Here is an 18,397-nt window from a genome sequence, read left to right as displayed (position 1 = left end):
GCCGTCCAATGTTGAGGATATTAATTGTCTCAGACTAACTTAGTAGACTCTAAAATGGCTCGAAAACGGCTCGAATGAATAAGGGTCTTTTGAGAGCCATTTTAGCGCGTTTCCCGGGGGAATGTTTAATAACTGAATTCCTGCTTCCTATATAGGCGATCCTGTAGTGAAGGTCAGAGGAGGAAAGGGGAAGAGTCAAGTCAAGAACGGTTCATTTCATCTTTAGCCTGCCGTCTCTAGCGGAAAACTGGGGTCACGGAACCCGACTAAAGCTGTCTGCTGTCTGGCCAAGCCACCCGGTGACAGTACAGTCTCAGTTGTGGTCTTCCCCAATGTAGTATCGTAATTGAAGTCCGCAAACGCAATGTTGGCTCAATGGCGAGATTTGTTTGTCTCACGATTTGACAAACGACGCGTCTGATTAGCGCAGTAACAGAATAGCTGACGCAGTGGTGAAGACTCTCTTGGCTCTCTCATGGTTGCGAGTCCCCGCAATCGTGGTCCCCAAATCGAATACCAACAGAGTTGATCTCATTCTCTGTTCAAGATCGATCTCGCGGGTGGTACGACGGGCACAGGTTTGGTAGGACGACAGGATAACCGTTGTACCGGTGGACGGACGGTGAGGTCGAGCTTATCGAGGGGTTTCTGGAGCTCCACCAGCTTGCGGCGCCGGTCTCCAGTGTTGGAATCGAAGAAGATGATTAGCGTCAAAGAGTCGCCGAAATGCTTCTCCACCTCTGTAATCCACGTATTGATCAGGGCATCCGGCACCAGGATTAGCGTCGGGGCAACGCTGCGGACATAACGGTGAGCCTCAGTCATGAGGCTTCATGGACGGGGAAATGTCTTGTAGGCCTATGTCGTCCCCAAAGACCATTTTTTCAATTCAAGTATGGCAGGTCATGAGTGGACTTTGTGAGCAAGTTCGAAGTCTGCTCGGGAATGGAAAAAGTGAAAAATATGTCAGGGATTGATTGTTGAGTCGTCCTGTGGCTTCAGAATGTCCTTCCAGGTGATTTTTGACAGAGATATATAATTGGGTGACTTTTGAGGAGTCGTGAATGAAAGGAGAGAAGATGGAATGGAGAAAAGGTCGGTAGAAGGAAGATGGTATATAATAAAGGAAGACGATATATAAGGAAGGAAGATGTTGAGGGAGAAGATGATATTTGATGAAGGAAAGAGAGGTGGAGGTGAGATAAAGGTATTTATATAGTTGAGGTATGAGCAGGGTAGGAGGTAGGTAGCGACGATGAGCTGTCAAATTATAGCGAGACGTAGAAGTGTTGGACTATTCTGGCTGAGTACAAATCTAAAAGTGATACGATTTTCTCTTTGTCTCTCAGATGAGAAAACTGCAAATAAAGAATCTCAGCCTCAACTCACTTAATACAATTCCAAGGATGTTTCAAAGCTAAAGACAACACCACGCAGAAAAGCAATAATACAAATCAGATATTGATAAGGTGACATATCGTTCAAAAATAATCAAGACAAAAAAAGTCCCTAAGCAATTGGTATCTCGTATTCTGGAATCAAAGTCCGACCTAGCGCCACGCTGATTGATGCAATAGACAAAACCCTTCTTGTACAATCAAGAAAATAGTACACTGCACTATTCCTCTTCACTGACCTCACTCTCATCATCACTGGGAACATATTGCCTGGAAGCGGTGGGCTGACTGTACTGATGGCTGCGAGCCTCCTCTTCCCGGGCACTTTCCTCGAAAGCGGCTTCCATCTCTGCAGCCAGGGCATCGTCATCTTCGACTTCGTCCCCTTGGGTTGTTGTGCCTGTCGGCGCTGAGGAGGTCGGATGGGTGGTTGTTCCGACTGGAGAGGGGAGTCTGAATTCGCCCATTTCTTCTTCACCGTTTTCGCCGTCGGCGGGTGTATTGTTTGATGAAAAGTATGCGGGGTTGACCCTGAAGGAGCGGGACGGAGGTGGAGAGCCCATGTCGATAATGAGATCGCCGTCAATGATGATATTTGAACTTGGTGATTGGCCGGCTTGTTGAGATCCCGTTTCAGCATCTGACAGTGACGAGCGAGAATCTTCAATCTCAAGCGTGTCAGGCTGGCTAGTGGGATGGCTAGCAGGCTGGCTGACCGGCTCGGCTGGCTTTGGGGAAGGTTTGGCGGCGGGTGGTTTCGCAGCTGGCGGTTTCGCGGCTGGCTTCTGCTGTCGTAGCGGGTTCGCTTGTGCCTTTGGCCGAGGCAGTGGCTTTGCGACGGGCTTGGCGGCTGGTATCACGGGCGTGTTTGCCCGGCTTGCAATAGAAGGTTCCGGAGTAGTGTTATGCGAAGGTAAACAGTACTTATTACCCGGCCCGCGGTTCTTGGGAAGGTAGTGTCGCCAGTCATATGGGTTGTCTGGGTCGGCGGGGCCCTCATCGTCGCTGGTATCCCCTGCATGGCGGTCCTCACCCGAAGTCGTCGGCTCATCCTCATACTTTATCTGGAGTTGTTCGTACTGTTCGCGGACCTGCTTTTCCGTCTTTCCTGGCGCCGAGCGTAGATTGAAATTGAAAGTTGTGGAGACCGGCTCAAGCACAAAGACTTTGCGCTCCGGGTCGAAGACCAGGACCAGGTTTTGTTCGCTCGACGGGTCCTCACTACCCTTGTATGACCAGGCCAGTGTGTGATCGGCGTTGGGGGCCTTATCGGTGACAGAGAGGTCGTAGAGATCTTGCGATTGGGAGGGGGTGATGGTTGAGCGCTGTTGTGGGGTGGCAGACTTGGATTTGTAGTTGTAGTTAATGTTGACCAGGCTGTTTGTGTCCAACCTCTGTGCAAGTCTCTCGCCTAGCACAATTGGGTACTCGGCCTGCTTGGTCGGATCGATCATGGCGGAGAGGGTGGGGGTTGCCATGGTTGAGGAAGAGACCAGTGGCCAGTGACCCCGAAGTCAAGAATTCGAGGGCTCGGCAGGATGCAAGGGAGGAAGAAGAGAGAGAGAGAGGGCCAAAGTCGGGGAAAGGTTGAGGTGGAGAACGCGGAAGTAGGAAATGACCCAGTTCTCCCCACCCTACCAAAAACAAGTTAAACACTAATACTGTGAGTTAGATGTATAGAGATAAACAGAATGTAGAGATACAGAGATAATTTAGTTATGGAATACTGTATACGTCTCTTTGTTATGCTCCGAATTCTGTACTACATTTTACGCAGGCTCCGACTTCGGGATGGAAATTGGTCAATACTGCCGAGCCAAAAGGATTCCATTAGACGATTACCAGCCGAGACATTAACAAAAAAGCGGCGTGGAAATACAATGCGATAAAACAGTGGGAGGTATCAAACAAAGAGTCAAAACAAGGCGAGTCAGCTTTTGCAGCCATCTAAGAGCCCCCAACCAGACCAAATGGGCATGTCTCATTTATTTGAACTTCTCCTTGAGCTTGTGGATGAAGCCACTCAGACGCTTCTTCTTCTTGTCGCCGTTAGTAGAAGCACCCTCAGTACTGGGAGACTGCTTGGACTCTTGCGCGGGCTTGGGGGTTGAGGTCTCGGGTGCCTTGGTAGTCTCAGGTCCAGTCGTCACTGTGGGACCGGCAGGTTTGGCGGTGGTAGTCTCATCAGTCGGGGCAGATTCCACACCAGTGGTCACAGTTGGGCCACTGGGCTCGGTCTTGGGTGCCGAGGTGGGAGCGGCGGCGGCAGCAGCATTGCGACCAGGGGGAGGCGTTGAAGTCGGCGACACATCTGACGAGTCAAAACCACTAGCAAGAGTCAGGTGAGGGGCGAAGGGCTGGGTGGCCGCAGTCACAGTTGGTGCCGGGGCGCCTGCAGACTCCTCGACATCGACCTTCTTGTGAAGTTCCTGCTCGAATCTCTTCTTCTCGTCGACTGCATCCTGGTTCGCAGCAGCCTCGGGGTCCTGGTGGGCCTCGGCGAGAGAGTCCTTCACCACTTCGGGGACCTCCTCAACAGGCTTGTTGCCGTTAGTCTGCTTGCCCTTCGACTCCAGAGGAACGTCGGCAGCCAATGCAGCCGTGGTAGAGGTGGGAGCGGCAGATTGGATGGTGTATCCAGGGTCAGCCGCTGCTGCCTGCTGGGCGGGACCACCGGAGTAGGTGGGCTCATTGTCATTAGCAGCTGCCCTTTGCGCAGGGCCCCCGATGGGAAGACTGGATTCGGGTATCATGTTCTTCGTGACGGGAGGAATGGTGAATGCGAAAGCGCTGCCGTCCGAAGTGTTGGCGTCAGACGTGTTGGTTGGGTTTCCGCCAACAGGAAGAGTCTGGCCCTTCTCGTATGACTCCTTGTCCAGGTTCACAGTGGAGTCCACAGTGTTGTTGTGGAGCTCGCTCGAGTGAGGGACCTTTTCGCCAGGCGCCAGCTTGACGGGGTTGCCATAGCCGCCTGATGCGGGGATGGGATCCACCGACAAGGTCTGCTCAGTCTCCTGGCCGGGAGTGTCAGGGAAGGTGCCAGGCAGGTTGCCATTTGGCTCCTTGGGCACATTGGCAGCAAGTGCCGCGGTAGTGGAATCTGGAGTGACGCCAGACATCGGGGCGTCGGTGGAGTCAACGATCTCTTCAGGTAGGAGGACGTTGTTGAAGTTGTTGTGGCCGTCGTTCTCCTGTCGCACACTACTATCTGTGGTCCAAGTACCGTCGACGACGAACTTATTCAAGTCAGTAAATAAAATAAGTAGAACAAGGAGATAGCGTCGCAAGAGTCATAGCGACATTAAGTAGTTGGGGGAAACACATGTGACGTCAGTGGAGAGGCTAGGTGCCTAGAAGGCTTCCAGGTTCTCACCGCTTCAGAGAGCTCTCACCTTGTAAAGGGTTTTCTCAGGTGCCAGAGACACCTCCTTGACAAAGATGTCGCCTACCCGGTCCAGTTTCACCGTCTTACCCCAATCATCGAAAGTGCCTGTCACGAACACTTCGCTCGCATTGTTGGGCCTAAGGCAAGTAACCGGTCAGCGACCTAATGTGCCACAGCTTCGAGTTCGAGGAGATTACTCTTAAGAGAGCCATCTCTCCCCCTTAAAAAGACATATGACTTACCACTTGAATGTGAATTTTCCCATCTCCAGCAATTCAGACAGAAAGGAAGGTAAAATTAAGAGGTTGGGAAGAACCTTGGAAGATTGGGAAGGAAAGGAATGATCGTCTTAAAGACTAAAGCAGTGGGGGGTGACACAGACCCTCCGGTCAAGGAACGGTGAATCTTCCACTATCTATCTATTCCGTACACTTAGGGCACATAATGCTAGACTTTTTACTACATTTTACTATTTGCAGCCACGGAGTGCCGTGTACATATATCAGGGGTTAGGGGCATATAGTCTGCCTAATTGCACCAGTAAAAATAGGATATTTGCCGCTTCACAAGGAAGCAAGGTATTACATGCAGATAACGTCTATAATATCTCCAAATCTACAGAATGTAGCCAGTTCCAAAGAATTGTGCAGATTCCCCACTGTGACTCTGAAAGCGGCAGGGTGCGGATAAGTGACTACAAGCTCCTATTCGCCACGGGGTGTGGGTGGCAAAGGTGCAATGATCATCAATACGGTCCGGCTTTCTAGAAGACACTTGGAACGAAATGTGCATGGATGTTGGATCCCAGAGTCATACATGTAGTTTCTCTTATTGGGTTCTCCATAAGTTGGTTAAGTGACGTCGACCTAAGTAAAGTAGAGTGATCGACGAAAGCTCAGACCAAGCTGTACCCCTCTTCGTCTTCTCCCTCTCTTCTCAACTTGACTCTACTCTAAGCCGGACTCAATTTCCAGGTAGGTCCTTGTTTGCTTCTTTTTATTCTCTCCCGAGACACACCTCTCTTAGTCTCCCCCACCATTGCCCCTCTTTCTTTTCTACTGCTCTCCCATGCTCAGCTTCTTTCCTCCTCATCCTCCGTTCTCTAATTCTCAGAGATCCATAGACACCGTCTCCCCACATATCCATTCCTTTCAGCTTCAGCTTCAGCGTGGCCGGAGTGACGGCCCCTCCGGCCCTACCGATATGGCACAGAACACCTCGGGGTCAGCCCCATCAGTGAACACCAACTCACGCGAGAAGTCCCCAATTCCTAAAATCAGCGAGGATGAAGAGTTCGAAGTGACGTCACCCACCGACATGACTTTCCGACAGGCCAACAACGCGGGTGCCACGTCTGTGGGCACCGCCTTGTTCGGAGGCAGCGCAGCCGCGGAAGGAGGGACACAATTTGGAGGACCACTGTTCAGCAGAAGCCCCTTCCAGGGCGACGAAGACGACGACGAGCAAGAAGGCGAGCTAGCGCCTCTCCCGGGACAGACCGCACAGCAAGGATTCCCCAATAACTACGCGCTGGGTCGCCGGACCTCTGTGTCGGCAGAATCTCTAAATCCTACCGAAGCGGGTTCGGACAGCTGGACACCTCCCCGCCACCCAAAGACGGAGGAGCAGGTCTCCCGGCTCAAGGCCGCTGTCAGCAGTAACTTCCTCTTCTCCCACCTCGACGACGATCAATTCACGACAGTCCTGGATGCGCTGGTCGAGAAGCCCATCCCGGCCAAGGATATCAAAGTCATCTCCCAAGGCGACGCTGGAGATTACTTCTACATCGTCGAGAAAGGTAACTTTGACATCTACATCCACCCCTCCGGCGCAGTGCAGCCGGGCCCCGATGGCTTGGGTAACAAGGTGGCGTCGACTGGACCCGGAGGCTCCTTCGGTGAGCTAGCTTTGATGTACAACGCCCCTCGTGCCGCGACAGTCATCTCCACCGACCCAAAGAGTACTCTGTGGGCCCTGGACCGCATTACCTTCCGCCGAATTCTTATGGACTCGGCATTCCAGCGACGTCGCATGTACGAGGCTTTCCTAGAGGAAGTCCCGCTGCTCTCCTCTCTTAAGCCCTACGAGCGCTCAAAGATCGCCGATGCCCTAGATACAATTAAGTACCCGGCAAACTCGACCATCATCCACGAAGGCGACCCCGGTGACGCATTCTACCTACTGGAGTCGGGTGAGGCCGAAGCTACCAAGAACGGTGTCTCGGGACCAGTCAAGAAATACAGCCGCGGTGACTACTTCGGCGAACTTGCGCTGTTGGATGACAAGCCCCGTGCGGCGAGCATCACCACCAAGACGGAAGTCAAGGTTGCGCGATTGGGCCGTGATGGATTCAAGAGGCTTCTCGGACCTGTGGAGGAGATTATGAGACGGGCCGAGTATGAATTGGATGCTGCCAAGTCTCCTGTTTCCAAATGAAGGTGAAATGATACGATGAAATTGAATCTCAGGGATTGGGTGTCTTCAGAGCCGAAATCGGGGAATTAGACTCCGACTTTGCTCATACGAGAGTGTCGTCAATTCACATCTTTGAGTTTTGCCTACTGCTACCGCAAATAACTCATGGGCTTTTTTTCTCTTCATTTCTTGTGTTCCACTCAGCTCCCTCACACTTGATCTCTACACTCTTTACGAACCTTGACTGTATCTAAATCCTGTCTGCTTATGCGCGTCCTATCCACCTACAGGTGACCTACTGTCGTCCCTGTCACATTATTACTTGTTACTCGTACCTGATTCCGATAGTCCCAAGCCAGAATGACTAAACTAAAACAAAGTACTCAATTCAACCCGTTGGTTTTACAATAACGCCGATAGTGCAATATATCCGGCCCCGTAGGGACCAGCCCACGATCACCACTAACATAACCCTAACCATCCATGAATGATCCATACACATATATCACCTAGGAACAACCAAATCACTCCTCAAAACCCACTTCTCCCCATCAGTAACCTCCATCCCCTCATGGAGCATACAATGATCCCCATGCCGATGCAAAAGCGCCATCCCAACCTCCGGCGCAACGACAATCGGCTCCGGATTCCGGTTCGCCCGCGTGGCTTCCGGGTAGAAGACTGTTTCGCCGCCTGTGCAGGAGGTCAGGTATATGAGCAGGGTCCAAGTTGTGCGTGCAGGCGTTGCTCTTGAGGTTGCTGTTGAGGGGTATGGGGGAAAGGTTATGTTGTTTGAGTCGTCGTCTGGTTTGGGAATTGAGTTGTTAGTTTAGGTTGGGGTTGTTTATGGAGTGGTGAAGATACTCTTGGGAATGGGATTGGAAGTTGAATTGGAATTGAATGCTTGACTTGACTTACAGTGCTGACCAAAGAATTGACCCGCTGTATAGCGATAAATGCGAATATTGGCATTCAACCCTAGCGGATCTCCACCCCAAAGTCTGCGCGCTCGCTCGGCGATCTGGGCGGGCGAGCTATCCCCATCTTCATATTCATATTCCGCCTCGTCAAACCTCTCCGTAACAAGTTCCCTCAAAGAAGTCTGACTCCACAACATCTCCGCAAACCGCGCATCATCAATCTGGAACCGATCATTCACCCGCAACGCCTCATCCTTCTTCGGTTTACCTGGTGTTGTCGTCAGCGGGAGGGACGCCAGGAATGAGGCGTAGATTTTGCAGAGAGATCCTGGGAGGAAGTTGCGGATTAGATAGATCTGGTCTGGGAGGAGGGGTTCCAGGCTTAGATCGGCGGCGGGGAGGAGGGGGCGGAGGGGTGGCCAGTTTGGGGATTGGGATTGTTTTGGGCGGGATTGTGGCTTGGGTTCTTGTTTTTTAGATTTCGGGGGCATTTTGGTGGGTTTATAGGGGTTAGAATTGGGAGGTGAAGGGGCGAGGAGGTGGCTTTTTTTTGACGTGAATGTTAAGTTATCGCGATAAGAGTATAGCTTAGAGTGTAGACTGTAAAGTTGCTGATGTATGAGTTCATGTTCTCCGCCTACCCCTACAGTATGTAGTCCCTCCTTATATACTATGCTTTGAAGTTTTTACAGAATAGGTGTTTGGCTCTGTTTGTTCTAGCCTTTTATTCCCCCCTCATCTTATCCAACCTCCAGTGGAGGCAAGCCACTGAATATCAGGAGAGGGGTCGACTCCACTGGTCTGAACTGCCAGGGCAAGGGGAATATAAGTATAACAGGAGATTGTGAAGGAGAACTGAAGAACACTGCATAGAATATCTACAAAACTAATCTACATGCATCTCCTGTATAGATCTGAAGCTCTTCAACAAAACCGGTGAACCAGTGGATCGGGATGGACTGGGCGGGGCGGGAAAGAAAATTTGTCCCGGAGAGGATCGTCACTTTTCTTCTCCCTTATATGTTCCCCAACACTTACCCCTCGAGAAAAGATCAGGATCTTTAAGAGCAGAACTCGAGAAAGAAAAGTACTCCATGGCCTACACTCGGTGATGGCACCTGCACTACGGCTAGCTGCAGCAACCAACTCGGCCGTCTTCACCGCCCGGCCCAAAGTGAGAACTTCAGCTTTTGTTCCCTTCTTCCCTTCTTTTCCACCAGCCTGTCATGTCGTCGCAGACCATGACTGCGCCAGCTGTGGGCCACCGGCCACCTGATCCAGGTACAGATTCGCCCATGTACGACTATGGCGGCTCCCATAACTCCACGCCCCCTTCCAATCCCCGAAACGACTCCGCAATTTGCGACATGCAGAATAATTCTGCCCCGTCAACGCCAAAGGGCATGCCAACCACAGATGTCGGAATTAAGACCGAATGTTCGGACAGCCACGATATCTCAGCTTCGCAGCGTCAACAAGATACCAATACGCAAAACGCTGCAAGCGCCCTTTTAGCTCAACTCCTCGGCAATCAATCTGCGCCGAATCCAACAACTGCCCAGCAATTTGGAGAGGAGGACCACGATATGTCCATGGACTTCAAACTGGAGGAAAATCATTCTCAGCCTTTCGATATAAATACCCACGCTACCTCCATCGATCCAAGCTTGCAACAAGACCCGTCAATATCGCGCGAGATTCAGGATTTGCTGAACGGAAAGGCCCTGGGTAATGAGATGATGGGAACAAATCCTTCGCATCAGGATTTCGGCCATGCAGGAATTTCCTCGTCCGATGCAATGGGCACCCTTACCGATCCTCTAAACACTAAACTAGATACGGAGCAGCCCTCCCTTCTGCCGCCCTTGGACTTTAACGCCGCCCCGAAAAATGCGTTCGAGGCTCTCCACCAAAACGAACTCCTCACCGCCGCTTTCCTTTCGCAAGGCGCCGACCTCTCGGCCCTGGGTTATCAAGATGGAGCTACATCAATTGCTGGGTCGGAGCCTAAGATCCAAGCATTTGCCAAGTTGGAGTTTGACGATGGGCATTTCTATTGCAATACCTACTCGTTCATCCTCGGGCGAGACGTGCGAGCCGCGCGCGCTGCCCACCATCGAGAGTTCCAGTTCCGGCAGGCCGTGCGAAGCTCTCGAGCAAAGAGCTCGAGTGGAGGCAACACATCACACACCCCGAACCGTATGAAGCGGGAGGAAAGCGCTGCCATGATGGGTAGCGTTGTCAGCGATAGTGGAGGCATCATGGGATTCGATCCAGACGTTCCTCCGCATCTTCCGGGTGGAATGAATCCCAGTCGACGATCCTCGAAGTCCTCGGTGGACGAGGCCGTTGTACCCCTGCATGCAAACCCGGCCCAATTACAGTCGACTACAGACTACAACGCTCTAGCGATGCAGTCCCTACAAGATGGAAATGGTGATGCTAAGCCCGTTGATACGCTTGCTTTGCTTCCATCTCCTGATTCCTGTCCCACCATCCCTATCCACCCCCCGACGACGGTTGACGGCAGTGCCGCGGGTCATCGGGGTATATCTCGCAGGCATGTTCGCATCTCATATAACTTTGACCGCAATTTGTTCGAGATGGAAGTAATGGGTCGAAACGGAGCTTTCATTGGAGCCGACTGGCTATCGCCAGGGCAAGTTCGTCCGCTACACAGTGGTGATTATATTCAGATTGGCGGTGTGCGCATTCGCTTCTTGCTACCAGATGTTCCCATTGGTGAAACAGGCGCCGATAGGATGGAAGAACAGTTGCCAGACGGAGAAGAGGATGCAGAGGGAGAGGATGAAGACCCTCGTGCTTCGATCGAAGTCGATAATGACGTTGATGAATCAGAGAGGCTTGGGAGCGAGAGCGGGGAGAGCAGGGAACCATCCAAGGTGCCCAAGCTTAGCCTCAAGATGAAGGATACAGATTCCTCGAAGGCAATGGAGTCTATCGAGGCAGATAATGGATCGCAGCCAGCCCGCCGACGCGGACCTGGTCGCCCTCCCAAGGACGGCATCATGTCTAAGCGCGAGCGAGCTGAACTTGCCCGTGAGCAGAAGATGGCCGCTAAGCGCGAAGCCAACGGTGGTGTCACGCCGCCTCCTCTCAAGGTACCCAAGGCTGGAAAAACAGTCGCGAAAGAGTCTGTCGTTCCTGAGTCGCCAACGTCAAAACCAGCGGAGAAGCGGAAGTATACCAAGAGAAAGAAGCCCGATGGAACACTCATGGATTCTCCTCTTCCTTCGACGGAAGGTGGTCAGATTCCAGAACAGCGTCAAGAGGAATATGTCAAGCCCCCGCCGGTCAAGAAGCGCAAGCCATCACGATCACCTTCTCCCAACTATCCTCCGGAGTCTGCTTACACACAAGAGGATTTGGCCAAGCCTCCTTACAACTACGCTGTTCTCATCTTTGATGCTTTGACGGAAGCTGGCACGCCAATGACGTTGAAACAGATTTACAGGGCCTTGAAACTGAAGTATCCTTATTTCCGCTTCAAGTGTGAGACCGAGGGCTGGACATCCAGTGTGCGACATAACCTCAATGGCAACGGCCATCTGTTCATGCACGCAGAACGAGATGGCAAGGGTTGGTCATGGCAATTGATACCTGGCGCATCGGTTGAGAAAGAAAAAAAGCGACGCCCGTCGCCTCCGCCGCAACCGCAGGCCTCGCATCCCCCAACGCCTGCTCCACAACAATACATGCCACAGATTGCCCACTCTTATGCTCCCACATCTCAAGGTCCACCACCTGTGCCAAATCCGCCTCAACACTTCCAGTTCCCATCAATTCCGCCTGCGCCTTTCCCAGCCTCTGTGCCAGGACCGCGACAAAGTCCTTATGCACCTCCATTGACGACCCCTGCTCCTCCACCCGCTCCTACTGCTGCTCCAGTGCCAGTTTCAACTCCCGCTCCACCCCTGGTTTCCACGCCGGCACCGGCGCCGGCACCCACTCCTGCCCCCATCTCCGCCCCGCCTCCTGTTTCTACACCTGCCCCTGTCCCGGCTCCTTCTGTGTCTGCTCCTGCTCCTGCTTCTGTTTCTGCGCCTGCGCCCGTACCTGCACCTGTGTCAGCACCGGCACCCATCAATGCCGCTGCATCCTTCCCCATCCCCAGCACTATCCGCAGCAACCTCCCGGCTGCCTTCGCGCAGACCGTACCATCCACCTACACCTCTCCCTACGCATCCAGTGCGGCTCCGCAGGCAGGCCAGCAGCAACAGACACAGACTCCACGGCCTCCCCAGGGACCTCCTCAGCACCACTCTCCCTACCCATCACAAAAGCCCTCCCAACCGCCCCACATCAACACGCAACCCCAGGCCTACCCTCCACCCAATGGACAGCCATACCAACCTCAGCACCAGCAACCGGTGCGGCCTCCATCACAGCCGATGTCACATCAACCTCAGCAGCAACCGCCGATGCAGCACCACCAGCCACAGCACCAACACCAACACCAACACTCCCACCCGCCATCGGGACTCCCGGCTCATCCTCAGTCCCACCACCATCAACAGCAGCAACACCATCACCAACCTCAGCAGCAAAACCCTGCGCCAGTTGGTCCGCCAGAGTCATCCTCGTTCACCGATCGAGCAAACAAGGCAATTGATGACTTTGAGGCTGTTCTTATGGAAGATTATGAGGACAAGAACTACATCCGGGAAGTTCTTCGAAGTGCCCGCGCACGAGTGTTGGATAATGCTACTGAAAGCTCATTCCCCGGCGGCGAGCCAAAGGACGAAGCCGTCATCATGGATGTGCTTCGCAACCTGGTCGGAAGTTTGAAGGATGAATAAATGGCTTCAAGCTATCGGCTTCCCTCAAGTCCAGCACCCCGAATTCGGGTCTATAGGCTAGGCCAAGCTTGGGCTTGTTGCGAGCCGGCGTGCTATATGGTGGATCGATGCCTTCCATTTGAACCTCCCATGGAGGTCCATCGACCCGCACTGAGATGGAGAGAATGGTCTCTCCCTGACGACTTATCGAATATACGAGTCTTATGGTTTTGTTTTTTGTTTTCGTCCTTTCTTCCCCCTTTATCCTTTTTTCCCTTTTCTTTTTTTGCGACATGTCTGGATTCCTTGAATCTTAATGATATCCCTCTGTTCTAGCCGACAGGCTTGCGTAAGCCTCCAATTTTTGTTGTCCCATCGATACATTCATCGATTTCATTCTTGTTCATTGGCAAGCTGGTCTAATAAAGACTACGCTCCCGGGGGAGCAGGATATCCATCCAACTGTGGAATCCCTCCCATTTTGTTCTCCTTTTTGATCCAGGCGTCATCCGCCTGACGTAAAAGCTCAGCATGATAGAAATACCAATCACATTGACCGGAACGATCATACCGTACCTCCTCCAACTCCAAGTAGACAAAAAAGGAAAAAAAGAAAAGCCCCAACACGCATACTGTACGCCAACCTCGGGATCACCTGCAACGATCTACTGTATCATCCGGCTGAACGGATACCCCATGCATACATGTATACACTGTACAGCACCCAAAGCAAAAGTAGCAAACCCATGAAAAACCACGTCCGATTCGCTCCCTTGACATTCCCTCACTTAACTTATCTATACATGTCTACATGTACATCACATAGTCGAATGGAATTTGCCTCCCCCGCCCCGTGCCAACACCAAAAAGAAATAGTGAAAGTATTGTAATAGTCGGGGGGGGGAGAGGGGGGGGGGGCGGGGGCGAAGGCCTGCAGGGCCAGCCGAATCCGACAAATCCCTAAGTCCGCCTAATTCACGGGGGTTACACTCAAAAATACACTTTGAGTGTCTCCATGTTCCCCCCCCCATCGAGGTGCAGCTCCAGACTCTGGAAATCATGGAGACTGACGTTTTCTTTTTTCTTCCCTTTTTTTTATTATTTCCTTTCAGGGATTGTTGCCGGATGTAGCCGGTTGGGCAGCTTTCTTTTCCTTTTTGCCGTGGCCCCTCCATATCCTCCACTCTTTTGCAGGAGTGTTCGTTGTTTCAAAGGGTTTTGGTATATTTTTTATTAGCTTAGAGTCACACATTCACCGGGAAGAGTAAAGAGTATATTCTGCCTTGTTATTGGGTACATATTTATTGCTTTTATTCTATAGCATAGGCAGGAATGTGATATTGCCTCTCATCTATAGTACATGTACATATAAGTTAAGCGCCCGGTTTCCCTCGGATAGATCACAGAGAGGCCAAAGCGAAGCCCAAGGTCAAGGAACCACAGTGACGAAATCGGCGAGCAGGCAAGGAAAGCCTCATGGCAAGGCACGAGATCTGAGGGGCGTGTTCTATCGATTTGTAATTTATGAATTTCTTTTTTTCTAGAATCCAGTAGGGGCGATACATTACATATACTGTAGGTCCTTACGCACAGGTAGTTGCCTAGACAAATGCTATTTATTCTGACAATCAGGTACTTGTACTCCGAACTCCGTACTGTATTGAGAAAAGCGGATGTTCTCCATCGCCCATCTAAGCCTAAACGAAACTGGAGTTCTCCTCTATGTTGTGTCCGGGATTTGGGACGTGCATTAAACCCGCACGGCAGCTTTCCGAGAGGGAACGAAGGGGTGAATATATCTATGCGTCTTTTACGGTATGCATATATGTATATGTACAGAATCAGAAACTATTAGTTGTATACTGTAGTAACGTGAATGGGAGGGGTGTTACCATCAATCTAATAGATCACTGCCTAGTCTATAGGTGTAAGTGTAAGTGTAACTGCCAGTGCCGGAGCCATGCGCCAGTGCCATGCGACATGACGCTATGTGTACACTGCAGGGATCGACAATCGGATCCTGAAGTGTCTCTGGTGAGTGTCTAGGTCTTAGTGAGTCATATATGTAGGTACATCCCCGGTGGCCAGTCAGACATGATGTGGCCAATGATGGGGACCGGAAGGTTAGTAGTGCTTAGATAAGTGTTCTTGTGCGTGTCATATGGTCACTTTTTGCCCTTGCTTGGTTGTACGGGGTAATGGGTGTGATGCTGTATGAATACATTGTTATGTGTTATGAGGTCGCGAGTAACTTAGACAAGATATGTAGGTAGGCCTAGCAACGGTGGAATGTATCTACGGTAACTTATAGCCTGGACTAAAGAAAAGAAAAGAAGTGCTTAGTAAGAGGAGTGATCCTTTTTTTAGTCCGAACCAGTGACACGAGCGTTGCATCACCAGTTAGGGTCATTTTTTTTTTGGTAGAATTTGATTTACAGTACGGAGTACAGAGTCTGTGAATTCCTTATACTCAACCCAATCATAACGAATCGTCATTTTCTATTTCTTAATAAATCAAATAATCAAGTAATAATCATTGCGAAACACACCTGGGCAGGGTGTGCAAATTTAGATTTCAGGGTGCATACAGCCCCTATACACGCCCCGACACACCAATACAGGCCCCCACTAAGCCCCAACTCCGCCGTCCAGGCCTTCCTGTATTCCTAATACACGTAATATTACCAACGGCCTTTTCCCACACAACGCCCCTGTACACTTTTCCTCTTCTCCATCCTTCTTCACCTCTTTCTGCATCAACCCTCTCTCCCGTGTCAACGAGCTTTTCACTAAGTGTCGTTGCTCACCTCATTCTCGTGAGGTTTACTTCTACGGGGAAATCTTATTTCTCCAGGTCGTTTCTTCTCACGCGTTCTCAGTGCGACTGGGCTACTCCCTGTCACCTCGATCTGGTTATTCGCCTCCTGAAGCACTTTGAATTGACTGAATTGTGATCCAAAGACTCCTCTTTCTCGCATCGTTCGACCCTGCAAGCGAGGTTTCTTTCCCTCAATTCACCACACTCCTTCACTCTTTTCTTGACGTCTCTCTGGATCGAACCTCCCATGTCCTTCAACTAGAGACTGCTCTCCAAGACAACAATAGAGCGACCCGCTCGCTGAGCAGCGTTCTCGCTACCCCCCAGGATCAGGATCTGGTGGAGCTTTTGACGGTTCGTCGACTTATTTTCTTGAAATCGTGTCACTCGGTCAATCGGCTTTTGTTCCCCAGTGGCCTGGTATGCTAACACCTGACTCTTCAGAAATCGTCTAGCTCTCCATCCTGAACTGGTATCTCTTCCCCCCCTACTCTCTAAGATGCCGTCCTTCTTCGTCCCAGGCCACGGCCTGCCCACTCCTCCCCATGTCAACGGTGGTCGTATGGATGACCCCTCGTTCTACCCGGTTGGTCACGCGGGATTCCCTCCTCGCTACCACCAGAGCGGCAATGAATTCATCGAGCAGTACTCGCAGTCTCTCTGCTACGCCAAGCCGACTTCGATGAACCTTCACCCTCAGTCCGCCCATCCGATGTACCCGGCCCGTGATCTCCATGCGTTGAACCAGCAAGCCATGTTCAACCCGTTGGCCGCAACCCTGCCCCCTATCAGGAGCAACGTCCAACTCCCGCCCATGGAATCGTCTATCCCACCCCAGTACCGTCGACAGGAAGCCGCCCCGATGCAACGGCCCGAACAGCCGCGCAAGGAGGAGAAGGCTACCGGAGGTGTCGCCGCTCACCTGGATTACGAGATGGATCGCATGTCCGACTTCGTGGCGGAAATGGCCCAGGGAATGTATGAATTGTTCGCCAAACAGATCAACATTGCAGATATTGACATAAGGCGAAGCATCTACCCAGGATCTTCGGTTACTCCCCAGTTTCGGAAATACGTCTATCAGATTTTGTCTTCGACTCGTCTGCCCAGCTCCACCATCTTGCTCGGTCTGTTCTATCTGGCCAGCCGGATGCGTGTGCTCTCGGCGCAACGCGCCGTCACCAAGGGAGGAAATGGCCAAGTGTATCGCATGTTGACCGTATCTCTCCTGTTGGGCAGCAAGTTCCTCGATGACAACACCTTCCAGAACAAGTCTTGGGCGGAGGTCAGCAACATTCCAGTTGCCGAGTTGAACCGCATGGAACTGGAATGGCTGTTCGCTTTCGACTGGAAGATCCACGACCGCATCTACGACAAGCAGGACGGATTCGCCTCGTGGCGCGCTCACTGGGACACTTGGAGTGCCAAGGCTACAGCCCGTGCTCAGGAAACTCGCCAGACTCTGGCTCCTCTTGAGACCAACGTGCTTCGCAGCCAAGGCGTCACCAAGCCTCTCATGTCGCCCGAGGGTCCCATCCCGCCGCAGTACCAACGCGGTTCGAACGTGGAGAACTCCTGGTTGAACCCGACCGCATCTGAATACTCGCCTCCTTCCGCCCTTTCCAGTGGACCCAACACCCCCGACTACTACTCGGTCGGCCCTTGGGGATACTCGAACCCGCTTCCACCCCCGCCCTACTCGCGAGGCTGGAACGCACCCCCACAGTACATGTCTCACCAAGCACCTCGATCCCAGCCTCCGTCCTACCATCACACCCCAGCGTACGGTTTGCCCTTTGCACAGAGTGTGTGGACTGGTCACGGTTCGTCGTGCGGCTGCACTTACTGTGCTAAGCACTTGGAGCACTACATGAGCACCAGTGCATTCCCCACAATGCAGCCGATCATCGCCACCTAAGTGACGGTTTTCGACTATTTGCTTACAACAGATGGAACAGACGACATCAACGGCTTAAGACCTCCAGTCTGGCTGTCTCTCTGAGCCTTTTTCTCACTGCAACTTTAGACTTCTATGTTTCTCTGGGCGACTCGCGTGGATTTATTTCGCTGATACCGTTTTCTTCATTTCTTGTTTCCACCTTTGCGCCTTTTGACCTTTTTGTCTCGCTAGCCTCACACGCTAATGGGCAATCGGCATGCCGCGTCACCCGAAAAGTACTTTTGTTCTGCGTCTGCTGGTTCTCGTTGGCCAAGCGAAAAATTTCAAAAAACGCAAAAAAAGAGGAAAAAACGCTCCTACGGCGGACAATGGCATGCTCCGGCAACTCCACGATGCAACCCCCCAGGCCACTTCGTTTCCTGCACATTGATCTTTTGGATCTGGTGGCATTTTCAAAATTCCATCGTGGTTTCACCTGACTCTTTCATCCCAAGGATTGCCGGAGCCGCAGTCACGACGATCACGAATCCCCAAAATCTGACTACTTTGTTTATTACCCATGACTTCGGTTTATATCTTCGGCCCTTCTTCCTGTTTTTTGCTCGGCATTGTGTCTCGCGGTGATTACCCATAGAGTGTTTTCCTTCTTCCGCTTTTGCGTTTCCCTTCATGTCGTACATTATTCCCATTCGTCACGCTCCACGCAGTGCCCGGCGTTAATCATTTCCTCTCTTCTTTCTGCTTCACTTTTTTTTTTTTTTTT

General features: G+C 51.8%; 7 protein-coding genes across 7 annotated transcripts; 3 read left to right on the top strand and 4 right to left on the bottom strand.

The window, feature by feature from the left end:
• Positions 1 to 222: 222 nt before the first annotated feature.
• PENARI_c008G02999 (uncharacterized protein) lies at positions 223 to 825 on the bottom strand (the record flags this gene model as incomplete). The annotated part of the gene is made up of 2 exons (XM_022631369.1): positions 223 to 324; positions 610 to 825. The coding sequence occupies 2 exons, from the start codon at positions 823 to 825 to the stop codon at positions 223 to 225; spliced, it is 318 nt and encodes a 105-aa protein (XP_022488557.1).
• A 793-nt stretch (positions 826 to 1,618) lies between these two features.
• PENARI_c008G01234 (ELL-associated factor) lies at positions 1,619 to 2,875 on the bottom strand (the record flags this gene model as incomplete). The annotated part of the gene is made up of 1 exon (XM_022631307.1): positions 1,619 to 2,875. One exon carries the CDS (start codon positions 2,873 to 2,875, stop codon positions 1,619 to 1,621), a length of 1,257 nt encoding a protein of 418 aa, XP_022488640.1.
• Positions 2,876 to 3,382: 507 nt separating this feature from the next.
• On the bottom strand, positions 3,383 to 5,047 carry PENARI_c008G11780 (carbohydrate-binding module family 48 protein; the record flags this gene model as incomplete). Its single annotated transcript, XM_022631670.1, has 3 exons — positions 3,383 to 4,633; positions 4,790 to 4,919; positions 5,025 to 5,047. 3 exons carry the CDS (start codon positions 5,045 to 5,047, stop codon positions 3,383 to 3,385), a joined length of 1,404 nt encoding a protein of 467 aa, XP_022488724.1.
• A 938-nt stretch (positions 5,048 to 5,985) lies between these two features.
• On the top strand, positions 5,986 to 7,218 carry PENARI_c008G06088 (cyclic nucleotide-binding domain-containing protein; the record flags this gene model as incomplete). Its single annotated transcript, XM_022631473.1, has 1 exon — positions 5,986 to 7,218. The coding sequence occupies one exon, from the start codon at positions 5,986 to 5,988 to the stop codon at positions 7,216 to 7,218; it is 1,233 nt and encodes a 410-aa protein (XP_022488564.1).
• Positions 7,219 to 7,702: 484 nt separating this feature from the next.
• Positions 7,703 to 8,608, bottom strand: PENARI_c008G06083 (uncharacterized protein; the record flags this gene model as incomplete). Its single annotated transcript, XM_022631472.1, has 2 exons — positions 7,703 to 8,001; positions 8,116 to 8,608. 2 exons carry the CDS (start codon positions 8,606 to 8,608, stop codon positions 7,703 to 7,705), a joined length of 792 nt encoding a protein of 263 aa, XP_022488562.1.
• A 750-nt stretch (positions 8,609 to 9,358) lies between these two features.
• On the top strand, positions 9,359 to 12,937 carry PENARI_c008G09628 (forkhead domain protein; the record flags this gene model as incomplete). Its single annotated transcript, XM_022631591.1, has 1 exon — positions 9,359 to 12,937. One exon carries the CDS (start codon positions 9,359 to 9,361, stop codon positions 12,935 to 12,937), a length of 3,579 nt encoding a protein of 1,192 aa, XP_022488535.1.
• A 3,296-nt stretch (positions 12,938 to 16,233) lies between these two features.
• PENARI_c008G04267 (uncharacterized protein) lies at positions 16,234 to 17,652 on the top strand (the record flags this gene model as incomplete). The annotated part of the gene is made up of 1 exon (XM_022631415.1): positions 16,234 to 17,652. The coding sequence occupies one exon, from the start codon at positions 16,234 to 16,236 to the stop codon at positions 17,650 to 17,652; it is 1,419 nt and encodes a 472-aa protein (XP_022488520.1).
• Between the last annotated feature and the right edge of the window lie 745 nt (positions 17,653 to 18,397).

The sequence above is a fragment of the Penicillium arizonense genome (assembly GCF_001773325.1).
Source record: "Penicillium arizonense strain CBS 141311 chromosome Unknown PENARI_contig008, whole genome shotgun sequence".
NCBI classification, from domain to species: Eukaryota; Fungi; Ascomycota; class Eurotiomycetes; order Eurotiales; family Aspergillaceae; genus Penicillium; species Penicillium arizonense.
The sequence above is the reverse complement of the archived record's forward strand: the minus strand, read 5'-3'. Positions and strand labels throughout refer to the sequence as shown.